Source organism: Bicyclus anynana, chromosome 9 (genome assembly GCF_947172395.1).
Source record: "Bicyclus anynana chromosome 9, ilBicAnyn1.1, whole genome shotgun sequence".
In the NCBI taxonomy this organism is placed as follows: domain Eukaryota; kingdom Metazoa; phylum Arthropoda; class Insecta; order Lepidoptera; family Nymphalidae; genus Bicyclus; species Bicyclus anynana.
Window position 1 is genome coordinate 2343040 of NC_069091.1, and position 13093 is coordinate 2356132.

At 35.4% G+C, this 13093-nt stretch overlaps 1 protein-coding gene across 1 annotated transcript in view; it reads left to right on the forward strand.

Annotated features, from left to right (window-relative positions):
• The first annotated feature begins 4014 nt into the window (after positions 1–4014).
• The window catches only part of LOC112058507 (histone acetyltransferase KAT7), a 48836-nt gene continuing 39757 nt past the window's right edge, over positions 4015–13093 (forward strand). The window contains exons 1-7 of the mRNA XM_024099390.2: positions 4015–4212; positions 6123–6331; positions 7500–7786; positions 8903–9090; positions 9611–9754; positions 10663–10829; positions 11744–11871. Of these exons, the coding sequence (XP_023955158.2) occupies positions 4198–4212; positions 6123–6331; positions 7500–7786; positions 8903–9090; positions 9611–9754; positions 10663–10829; positions 11744–11871 (1138 nt within the window). The 5' untranslated portion in view covers positions 4015–4197. The remainder of the gene's footprint in view (positions 4213–6122; positions 6332–7499; positions 7787–8902; positions 9091–9610; positions 9755–10662; positions 10830–11743; positions 11872–13093) is intronic.

Here is a 13093-nt window from a genome sequence, read left to right on the forward strand (position 1 = left end):
TAATGGTAAAGTAGTGATTGACGTGTTATTTACTTGTCAAGTCAAAAATAACCGATTTTGACATCACAACTATCTTTTTAGCCGTATTTATGATCACAACAGTCAACAACAACAACAACGTGGACGACTTGTTTCTCTGTCTACGCACTTTTCTGATCGTAGAGTTAAAAGAAAATAGACGACTGATTGGTGTGCCATTAACAAAATTCAAAAGTTATTCTATTTTGATGTATTTTTAGTTTTTACATACAACCTTAGATACATAAATAATGTCAAAGATCGCAACACACTAAACCAAAGAATATATTACTTGCACTAAAGTGTACCTGTTTTATTTTGGTAACTGGTAACCGCCAGCAGTGCAGCTGGTTTGTATTTAGGCACTGAGTACACACACATAACGGTGTTCCCAAATATACATGGGGACACTGTTATGAGTGTGAACCCAAATATATTTACATATCAGTGTAAACCATTATTTTTATACCCGAAAGAATAATCTATAGCTGCTACGTCTGATACCACAAAATGATCCGTAATATTCATAGAACTTGTGCCGAATCGTAAATCTATGTTAGTATTGATCTTTCGTGTACGCGTTTAATTGGCTACGATAGTTTTTAAACTGAATTATTGAAGTATTATAAGCTATATTTTATTTTGTCCCGTCAATAATAACCAGTAAATTACAATCACAAACCAATGCCTTGTAGCGAATGACGTCACAGTTTATGATTGGCGTTTGCGGTTAAGTGATAAAAATACAATTTTTTTTATAAAAATATTACAATTACGAAATTATTTTCACAAATAAAAATCTGACTAGAGTTTCTAGGCATCTAAACTGCCTTTAGGCAAAAAGTCTTCTTAGTTTTATACAGCAGGCGAGTAGCCTATTAACAAACTTTATTTCAATATTTGCACTATTATTTTGGGAAGCCCTTCTATTTTGTTTTAAAGCCGGTCGATTCCAGTTTCTACTTCTATTAGCCAAAATGTACGTAACTAATACAATTTTCTTTTTTTTTTTTTAAATTGTATTTTTATCACTTAACCGCAATCGCCAATCACAAACCCACAGATATAAGAAGTAACTAGATTTATAAAGTGCCAACTATTTGTATTGAAACCAGCGTACCCGGGGGCGTGGCCTTACAAACACATTTATAGTGTAATAATACTTATCACACTGATAAACTCTTCACTTAATTGGCTGTTTAATATTTAGTGAAAAAAGAAATATATGACCCTCATTTTAGAGTTGAAAATTATTTATTACTGTTGTCTCAGAACAAATGAAAATTCTTGAATGAAAATTCATGAATGAAATCTGTAGTACCGCTACTCGTCACTAGTTGTCTCTATATATAAGCTTTATTACCTTATAAATAAGATTCAAAATGATCCTACCTTTGCTTTATTAATGTTGTCTAGGGATGTGAAATAACGATAGTCTTAAACATCGATAGTCTCGTTACTCGCAGTAAATAAAACAAATGTTTAAAAAAAATTGAATTTTATAAAACTAAGAAGAACAACAGGTCAGAACATAGGTCAATAAAAAAATAAAATATAATATGAAGAAACACACACGAGAAAGTAAAAAACAAGCATTTTTTTTTAATGTACCACTCTGAAAAAACATTAATTCAACTGAAACTTTGCACGATTCGAGTTTACACAACAAAGAAGGTCAAACACAAGTCCATAACTTGTGTACTAGAAAAATTAAGTACTTTCCACGAAACCTAAAAAAATAGAAATAGGTGATATAGGGTATTTCACCCTTTCTATTTTTATATTACAAATTACAATGCGGTTTTGCATAAAACAAATTTTGCTTCCTAGTCGCCTCGATTCATTTTTTTCCTCTCCGGATTCCTAAAAAAAAATCCGAAAATTTCATCATTATCGTGTCATCAAAATATAATAGTAGTAGATATAAAATATCGATATATTATTATCGACATCCCTAAATGAATAGCCAAATGACATATGGCAGCTGCTTAAATTCAAAACTAACATAAATCAAAATTACACTTTTTTCAGAAAAATTAAAACAAGAAAAATAAAAACTATGTTTTGGTATATTTTTCCTCTTATTTTATATAAAGCATAATAAAATATATACATTGGAATCATATTTTTAAAATGTTTTGCAGTTTTCTGATAAACTTAATGCTAGAGGAGATATTAAAAGCATAAAATATGCTGCTTTTCAATTGAAACCTTTGGCTTTGAAATCAATAAAATAATTGTATATTTATTGATTTCAGACAGTAAAAAAATCGTATTAATCTTGTATCACTGTCTCAAATCAATAAACATTCCCCTTCGTCGCTTGTGTTTTTTTATTTATCTATTTTATACTGCGGTGGTGTACACGTAATTTAATTTTTACTGATTCGACGCTTACATTTCTGTCTTTTTTTATTAATTGACAGCTCTGTCATGATAGTGGAAACGTGGTGGTATTTAGAAGGAAAACGGCCACGAGGTAGATCACCAATCTGATGGTCGGATCTTTTCATAGAAACAGGTGCCCACACCTTTTATAATGCCATCTAGATGGCCTGTATCCGTACTCGATGGACGAGCATTGTTTATCGAAAGATGACTCTCCAAGGTGGTACCGATTGTCAGCCATGAGGGACCGACTAAAGAGAGAAATTCATTAAAAAATATTAAAGAACCTAAAGGCAAAACGAACTCTGTCTCTTAAGTTTATTTTGACCTTAAAATTGTTTGAAAGAAAATGTTTGTTTAGGTACATTTTATATGCCTAACAACCAGTTTTTAAATAATATAAAAAGGTATTTTTTAAAAATTTAAATTTTATATATTCATTTAAAAATTCACTTTATTATTAAAAGCTGGAGCATTCCTAAATATTGAAATTTTGTATATAATTAAAAAGTAACACAGATTATTTTGTGATTAATGTTCGACTGACAACGCGCAACTCAGAATCAACGCGCAACTCAGAGCAGTTTAGATTATATTTCGCACGATAACAATGAAAATTCAAAATTCAAATGGTTACAATTTCTTGTTGTAAATTTTATGCAAAATCAAATGTCACTTGTTGTCACGGTGTTTTCGTTAAATATAAATTTAATTTTTTTTATTTATTTAGGAATAGAAGAATTATTGCAATAAAATAATTTTTGTATATTTTTGATTTATGATAGTTTTGTTGTTGTTGTTGACGCAGCAAATGTATGCCCACTGGTGTCAACAGAATCTTCGAGAAAATCGAACTTGTATTAAAATAAAGTAAACTTTAGTACTATTCCCGTAAAGTTCATTTTAGTTTGTGACCTTGAGTAAAATTATTTTTTTCATATTTTAATGAAAATATAATAAAATACGTCTTAACGATGGTACGAAACACCATAATTTGATAAATATTTGTGGCGGCTATCATTTGTGTATTCCAAAACGGCACAATTCAGCATTTTTCTAATCGTTTTTAATTATTTTCAATTACCGAATTTGACAACCGCAGGACGTAACGTGTCAGTCAACGAAACAAAACTGCTAGTACATGCGCGGATAGGCTTGCGAAGCTCCGCAGACCCGGGTGTAAGCGGGCCACGCCCCTATGCTACTTCTATTGCTAAAAGCGTTAGCTTTTAGCGATCTCTGTTCTGTGCACAAACCAATGCCTTGTAGCGAATGATGTCACAGTTTATGATTGGCGGTTAAGTGATAAAAATACAATTTTTTTATTAAAATATTACAATTACGAAATTATTTTCACTAAAAATGTGGCTAGAGTTTCTAGGCATCTCTTTGACACCTATTTTCTATGTATCTAAGAGGCATCTAAACTGCCTTTAGGCAAAAAATCTTCTTAGTTTTGTACTTGTACATAATAATGTTTTGTGGTTTTATGCAGCAGGCGAGTAGCCTATTGTCAACCTTAGTACTTATAACTCCTCCGAGCTTATGATATTCTGTGGTGATCTGACAACTGCAAAGTTTGCACACTCTTTGGCAAATGTCAATCAATTGTCAAATTTGGGTCAAATTGTTTGGTGATTGTATTTTGTAAATTAAAGTTTTTGCGAATATTTTGTAAATACTAACAAATACGTAAACTGAAGTTATTCTAAAATAACATGCTATAATTAAAACTAACTGCTGCAATCAGTGTTCATGAGATTATTCGCCCCCTTTCATCCCTAGGCCAACATGACGAATCTTGATGTATGTATTTTGAAATTAGCATTTTAAATATCTTATTTAAGGATGTACTGAACAGTTTAGTCGACTAATATGCTACTGAATTGATATTTTAAGTCAATAACTACTTAAGGTATGTATTAAAATGTGTTTATTAAATATCCTTGATGAAAAAAACCCGTGTACTTGTTTTCAACCACTACCAAAGTGGATTTTGTGAAAAGTGAATGTTGTTTAACTAACAACTTTATTTTGTGTTTCTTAAACTTAAGCTAAAAATAATTTTACCAAATATTTATATATCAATTGAAATTGATATAACTCAACATTTATTGTATGCTCTAGTAGTCCTCCTCTTTAGTGTTTGGAATTACTGTAACATTCCAGACGTTGTTGAGCAAGAAAATGTGTTATCCTAGATGCTGTGTCAGACAACCCAGGGCAACAGAAAGCTGTACAATGTTTAATATACCTCAGAGGATAGTTTAATTTTAATAAAAATAACACTGATCTGCTTTAGTAGTTCAACAGACCCTTCAATCGCTGACAAACCTCATTTTAGAAAGGCCAATGCTTCTACCATTACCATAAGTAAGTACAGTCGCTAATTATGAAGTTTGATCCTCAATGGCTTTAGAGCCCTTGAAACCAAAATCAAAATTTATTAATTTCAAGTAGACTTAACACTTTTAAAACATTAAGTTTGACTATTCATAAAACCACCAGTTTGGTACGCAGGTTCTGTTTAAAACCTGACATAGCTCAGTTACACTGAGTACCTCGTACATTGTCTCCTAACTCAAGGCATCCTCGCCTCGCGTGCCCTATACCAACCGCTCTAACCGTGAGTGCCAAGATAAACATGAGCACACTGTTTACACACACTCGCCCCACACTTTGTCTCGCGGCTCGTCTCGCCACCGCGTGAGAGTGTAAATGAGGTATTCAAATCACCATAGTGTAAACTCCTAAAAAAATAATTGGCTACTGCAGCTACCTATGGTTGGAGAATGGGCTGACAAACTTTTAACCTTCCTGGAATGAGGCGTGTCTGGCTATTTCAGGCTCTCTGGCAAAAAAATCAGCAATGTTAAAACCCACAAGTGCAGCACAATGTTTAGCAATGTTGTTCATTACATCACAAGTGGTATCTTGGCGAGTCTAGTACTTGATCTTTGATTTTTTTCTGATTGTGTAAGTGCTGTAGGCTCCTTAGTGGGACTTCAGCGGCATTCCTAGTGAGGGGGGAGAGGGGGCTGATTGTTGATGTGGGTGAGTGGTTAACTGCCTCGTTTGTGTAATGGTTAACCCATGTATATATTTTTACTAAGAAACTTTCAGTTGTTCTTTCTTTCTTTTAGTCCTAGTCATTATCAATACCATTTGGTAGTGGTAGTTAATGAATCTTACATTATCACCCTAAGCTCACCAACCTGTATTGGAGCAGCCTGGTGGATCTAAGCTCCTTATCCCCTCTCCTATAAAGAGAGAGGCCTGGCCCTGAAGTGGGCTGTTAATGTAAATGAAAAAAGTGGTATTATAAGTTTTTAGTGCTATTTTTGGTTATTTTTCATTAACATCAATGTGCAGAAGGTTAATAGGTTTAGTGACCTGGCCTTCTGTATAGCCAAGGCCATATATACCACAAGTGGAAACATATTTGTGTGATTTTTTCCAGTATATTTATCAGATATATTAGTACCTATAATACAAGTTAGGTTTAATATGCAGATAATTGTGAGGCGTGTGATGTCTAAATCTTACATATATAAAATTCTTATGTCAGCGTTAGTTGCCGTAACGAAATGGCTTTACCAATTTTGGTGATGTTTGTATTTGTGTTGTTTGATTGGTCTGAAATAGATTGTTATTAGGCAAAACAATGATTACCAGGTTAGCTAGTATATTTATTATACTCTATTGTTTCTCCTCAGGTGAGTAATAGCAGCACAGACAGCAGCTCTGGATCAACCTCAGACTCCAGCAGCAGCGCCACATCCTCCACCAGCTCGTCAGCTTCCAGCAGTTCAGACTCCGAGTCCTCGACATCCGAGGTACCAGCTGCGGCGGCCGTGCCTGCACCCAAGTCACCCAAACCAGCACCAGTTGAAGAGAAAAAGAAAGAAGAACCCAAACCAATCAGGTATGTTGCATAACTTACTGTTTGACAATAAGCTAGTTGATACTTTTTAAAAAACAGTCTTAAATTGTTTATTGTATGTTTGCTAATACTGACTGACTGAAAAAAATAGATAAAATCCTCAATTTTTAATTTTTATTTTTTTAAAAAGTCTTTTACTATTTTTTTTTAATTGGTATGTTTCAGACTCTTATTCCAAGTACTATACGAAATTAATATTGTTTATATTCTATTTGATATTAGTCAACTACCCTTACAATATTATACTATCCCTAAGGACTCAGTACCTAAGCATAAAATTTTCTCTGTGGTCTCTGTAAAAAGTGTGTCCCAATAATTGTCTGTTTGTCTATATTTCTCTCTCTTTTGTTTCATTGTAACCAAAGAGAGAGAAATAATATTGCACAGTCATATCATTAATAATGTTTTTAAGAAAAAGTTTACTGTAATATTATAAAGCTGAAGTTTCTATGTCCTAATCTAAACTACTGGTTTGAGTTGAAAAAATATTTTTGTATGAGATATGCTATTTAGCGAAGAAAGCTATAAGCATATAACATGTCCCTACAACCAATAGGAGCGGAGTATTAGTAAAAATGTGGCAAAAACTGGAAGAAATATTCCTTGCGAGTGTGTTACACAGCTCAGTAAATGGTTAAAATTACGCAAATATCATGTATATAGAAAAAGATAACAGATAGATATGATTATTATTATTCAAGCATCATCCAAAATTAATAGACCAATTTTAATTACATATCAAGTAAGCAGTAGGAGTAGGTAAGCTTGAAGCTGATTGAACATGATGAAAATATTGAAGGTATTAGAAAAACAAAATCAACGCGAACTAAGTCGTGAGCGTTCGCTATTAGCCAAATAAAGACAAAATTTTGTCAAATACCATCCATCCATACCATGGTAGGTAATTATTTGTCAAGTACACAAGTAATGAATAGTAAAAGTGAAGTCATCATTATGCCTATTTTAATGGCGAACTGCAGGACCAGGCTTTATACTATAGGGGATATAGAGCTTAGACCCACCACGCTGCTCTGATGTGGGTTGGCGGGCTAGGGTGATGACATTCAATTAATCCAAGTGAAGGGCCAATAAATATCATATGTTTTTCTACGTACCACATGATCATGGCCGTTTGTTTTTATTTTTACAGGTCATCAAAACCTAAAATATCATCATCCAGCGATGAGGAACCGCCCAAACCAGAGACTCCCAAGCCGGTCCCACCAAGAAGGCGCTCCACCAAACCGAAAAACGCCGCGTCCGTGCTCGTGAAATCTAAAACCTTCGCTCCCAGGATCACAACGGGAGCAAAATCGAAAGCAATATCAAAAACTATACCGAAAACGTCCAAAATTGATGCAAATATATTAAAAAAGAAGAGTATTTTCTCACCAGACAACAGTTCTGAAAGTGAGTCAGAGAGTAAGGAGAGTAAAGGTATGTATACCAGAATTTATGTTATTTTTAAGAATATATTGTAAAGTTTACAGTGTGTGTTAGTGGGAGTTTTCAATATTTTCATACTGTTACTATCGCGTTACCGTAAACGCGAATTAATACATATTATGGAATTGAAACAATTGTGCAGTAGTGCCACTAGATGGCGCTGTTTCAATTCTTTACAAATTCGCGTTTACATTAACGTGATCGTCATAGTATTAAACTGCCACTAGGCCCTCAGATTAGCGGACGCCGGCAACGTCGTTCGCGTGAAATTTTCAACTTCACCAATGCCGCGGGAACCCTGGATTTTTCCGGTCCAATTTATCTCTATACCAAAATTCATCGAAATCGATTCAGTGGCTTAATCGTAAAATGGTAATAGATACAGACTAGACAGACTTCGTTCGCATTTGTAATATTACTTTGGATTGTAAGATAATTCAACAGGTAGAATAAGTAGGTACATATTTTACTACAGTTTTAATGTTGAAACCTAATAAAGGAAAGGCATCCATTTTCTAACTTCCCTAGAAATATTACAATGAATTTTTAATACATAATCTTAGTCAGCAAAGTTTAGTAAACAATAATAATTAATTTCCATCTATAACCAAAGTTTAGTGAATCTGCATTTATTATATTTGATTTTTGAGTGATGACCTCACTCAGTGAGTTTGTTGAGTGTGAGTTTGTTTGAGGAGTTGAGTGATGTGATAACCCAGTGGGTATTTTATTTATTTATTAACACAAAAATCTTAGCTTATAGTTTTAAATATAATAATTACTATTCTTACATTTATGGTAATACATGAATGACAATATCTATAGGAGATATGATCTCTGCATTTGATTCGGAAGACGTAGGCGTAGGTTCGAATCAGGTCCAGGGCATTCACCTCCAACTTTTGCCTTAAAAAAATAAATATCACATGTGGTGAAGGAAAAACATCGTGAGGATACTTGTATACCTAAGAATTTTCTTAATTATCTGTGTGTGAAGTCTGCCAATCTGCATTGGGCCAGCGTGGTGGACTATTAGCCTAACCCCTCACATTTTGAGAGCAGACCCCTGGCTCGTGCGTGCGTGATGATATTATTTTTTATTGTAAGGTTCAAAAGCAAGTCCCAAAGGCTCGCCGCGCAATGGCAAGAAGAATACAAGGAAGTCCAGTGAAGAGAAAGAGACGCCCTCCTCCCCCTCACCACCGACTCCCATCCTCAACGACGACTCCAACTCTAACTCCAAAGACAATGTCAAGAGAAGAGCCAGTAGGCTTAATGGCCCTCCGCCTAAAAAGGTATGTAATCATTCAAGTATTTTTTTTAAGTTGCTTTATAGTATTTAAATATCACCAATATTCGTCTTCTACTCCTATTTGTTGTAAAGATTGTTAGGGTACCACAGATTAATCAATAATAGGCAGATAGAGCGTAAGGAATACGACTTTGTCGTAGCCGCTCCAAATACAAAATTCAAAAACGAATACATTCTTGAGTGAGTATGACTCAAGTTAAGTTTTTAAATATTTCAAAAACTGTTTATAAAAACTAAAGAATTATGATGGAGTATTTTTATTGGTAATTATTGATTAATATATTAACTTAGTAATTATTGATTAATATATTAACTTACGTAATTGTTGTTAGTGTTAAATTTTGAAATACAAATTATGAAAAAAGTTTGTATAAACGTTGGATGTCAAGGAGACGCGTGACGTTTGTTTTTTTAATGGGTTTGTCTGGCTTCACCACGCTGCTTGTAAATACATAAGCATAAATAAAGTAACTTTCTCAATATAAAATATAATGTATGTCCAGGTGGTGGAAGATAAAAGCGCGTCTTCTTGCACATCGAGTCAGTCCTCCATAGAGTCGGTGTCCTCAGAGAGTGACAGTGAAGCAGCCAACAAGGACGGATTGAAGACGGGCAAGACGAAATCGCCGTCGAACACTAGTAGTAAGGTCAGTAATGTTTGAACATAAACATAAGGTACGTTTCTTCTCCGTTTGAAGAGTGTTTGAAAGATAATTATAATTCTAAATGACGTTTAAAAAATCTTTGACGACCTCTCCGGCGCAGTTGGTAGTTTTAATCAGATTTTTATTGGATTAGATTTACTGAATTGGCTCAGGTCTGATCTGGTAGTAAGTATCGACCGATATATATTTATTACTTTCCTTGTTCTGGTTATGCCTGCGAAACACCATAACTGGAAGTTCTTGCTCTGTCAGAGGTATTAGTAGAATAATCTCACTAGCATACCTCATCCAAGGCCTTGCATGCGACCAACGGCGGCACAGTCATTTTTTTTTACCCTACAACTACAATCTCATTTGATGGTAAGTGATGATGTAATCTAAAATGCAAGCGGGCTAATTTGTTACGAGTAGGATGAAACAAACAGTTGTCCATATCTTTCAACCCAATGCAACAAAAGAGGATTGTGTTGCTATTGGTTGATATTTGACTATTTCTCTACACGAGATGGGTCATTTGGTCGCATGTTAAGCATACAGGTAAGCTTCAATCTTAGACTGCATCGTCACTTAACGTCAGGAGACATTGCAGTCAAGGACTTGGTTGTCGTTGAATAATAAAAATAACTAACAATTTTTGATAAAAATTGATTCTGAAAGCAGAAAGCTTCAAAGAGCTTTTCCGGTGGTGGTAAATATCTTGTAGTAAGTACATTAAAAACGTTTTTGGTCGCATAGAACGATACATATCATAAGCGAACATAGTGATACCTAAAAGATGTTTCTTGTCTCTCCTGTAAAGTTACTCAGTTTGCACTTACGAGCTATCACATCTAAACCAACGATATTAATCTCAATGAATAAACATGTGACTTTGAGTTTGACTTTTCCAGCAAGAAACGACAGGCAAGAGCGGCGACTCGGGCGACTCGCTGCCGGGCTCGATGCCGCGCAAGCTGACGCGCTCCATATCTGCGAGGGTGTCGCGCCTCGCCAACGCCTCCAAGCCGACACACACGGACACCGACTCGGACACTGAAGAAAAGGTTAATGAGAAAAGGTAATTTCTAGATCTTTCTCTTTGTACTATGATTTTCTTTCTTTGATGGTATGAAAAAGAAGCAATATTTTTGATTCCGCTTCTACTGTAGTGCTAATTTCCATGGCGTAGAGCTACGTCGTCGTCCATTTTGATAATTCTTTTTTTTTTTTTTTTTGGGAAATATATCCTATTTCAGTAGGTAGAAAGTATTATAATGTCCGACCGAAGCTGGTTTTTTGGCCGAAACCGAATATTCGGCCGTGGCTTCAGTTTCGGCCGAAACCGAAACTCTTGTGGTCAAGTATAAAATTCCTTAAAATATCTACTTAAGTTTTGTGCATTGTACCCATTATTCTGCATTAATTAGGACATGAAACACAGAATATTTAATTGGTTTATTATTTACATTTATTTAAGAAAATATGAAAAATTATAAATAATATTTTTATTATTTTTTCAAATGGAGTTTTCATAGCAAAATAATTATGAGTTATTAATAACCAAATCACTATTTGTTACTGTTTCATTAAGGACTAAGTATTGGTATTTTGAAATATTATTAATTACTTTGTTTTGTATTTGTACGTAGAAGAATAAAAAAACGAGCGTGCACAACTAATTCCAAAATCAATTTCGGTTTCGGCAAAAGTTTCGGCCTATTTTGGCCGAAACCGAAACTGCCGCCGAAACTTGATTTTTGGGTGATACTCGGCCGAAACCGAAACCGAACTTTCGGTCAGACACTAATTATAAATTCCGCTTCTTAGTTTTGTGGGTGTGTTTATGTTTTTTAAGTCGGTGTTTTTTTTTTTTAAGAAACAATAATTATGAAAATGTTTTACTTCAGTTGTGTGTTTATTACATTTAATACTTTACATTTAATTTAACGGACTTGAAGTCCCTGATTCAGTTCGGTGTTTCCGTCGTTACAGTAAAGACGACAAGCGGCTGGCGAAGGCGCGCGCCGCCATCGCTCGCTCCCCCGCAATGCCCGTGACGCCCACCGCGCCCTCCGAGCGGCGCTGTCCGGTGCGGGACTGCGATTCCATGGGACACCTCGGTGAGTACCATCTATATCAGCCTATTTTAACACCGCAAGGCCAGGCCTCCCTCCTTATAGGAGAGGAGTTATGGACCTTAGAACCATCACCCTGCATCTAAAGACCATTATCTGATGTTAATGATAATCTACCGACGGATTAACAAATTCTCCGGGCTACGAAGTGTAACACCACCAACTCCCTATTCTGAAAATTTCAACTGAAAATACAAGTCGAATTTCCATAGCCCGACCCAGGACGCTGTTATCCGAAACCACATAGTATAACAAGGCGCGATCATTAGTTTGGAGTATTTATTTATTTGGTCAAGTCAACAACTTTTCATTATCATCATCATAATATCAGCCGATGGATGTCCACTGCAGGACATAGGCCTTTTGTAGGCACTTCCAAAGATCAAACTGAGTTGCCTGCATCCAGCGAATGTCTGCGACTCGCTTGATGTCGTAGTCCACCTGGTGGGGGGTCGACCTGAAATGACCTGAAATCGGTGCTGAAATGGCGACCCCGCACTAGTAAGCGCAGTGACGCGCTTACTAGTGCGGGGTCGCCATTTCAGCACCTTGGGACCTCAACGTACATCGGCTCTTCGAACTATGTGCCGCTCATTGCCTTTGACTTTGGTTCTTCTGCGGTTGTCCTCATTTCTGATTCGATCATGCAGAGATACTCCTAACATAGCTGGTTCCATCGCCCGCTGTGTGACTCTGAGCCTTCTTATGAGGCCCATAGTTAGCAATCAAGTCTCCGAACCATATGTCATCATTGGCAATATGCACTGTTCGAAGACTTTTGTCTTCAAGCACTGAAGAATTTCGGACGAAAAGATGTAAGAAAAGAAAGAAACAAATATGTTTATTGATACCATTATGCCACACATCACAATTATCGTAGAGTAATAAATACCCTGCGATATGTGGCATAACCTAGAAAAAGGTCCCAGCTCAGCATGTTGCTATATCGCTACAACTTTTATGTAGATGAAGAAATACTTTGATGGCTATCAATCGTTTTAGCCAATTACCATACCTAATAATAATTATTGTTGATATATTATGTGGTTTATTATTATAATTTTTTTTTTCTTCTTTTTATTCTTTACAAGTGAGCCCTTGACTACAATCTCACCTGATGGTAAGTGATGATGCAGTCTAAGATGGAAGCGGGCTAACTTGTTAGGAGGAGGATGAAAATCCACACCCCTTTCGGTTTCTACACGAC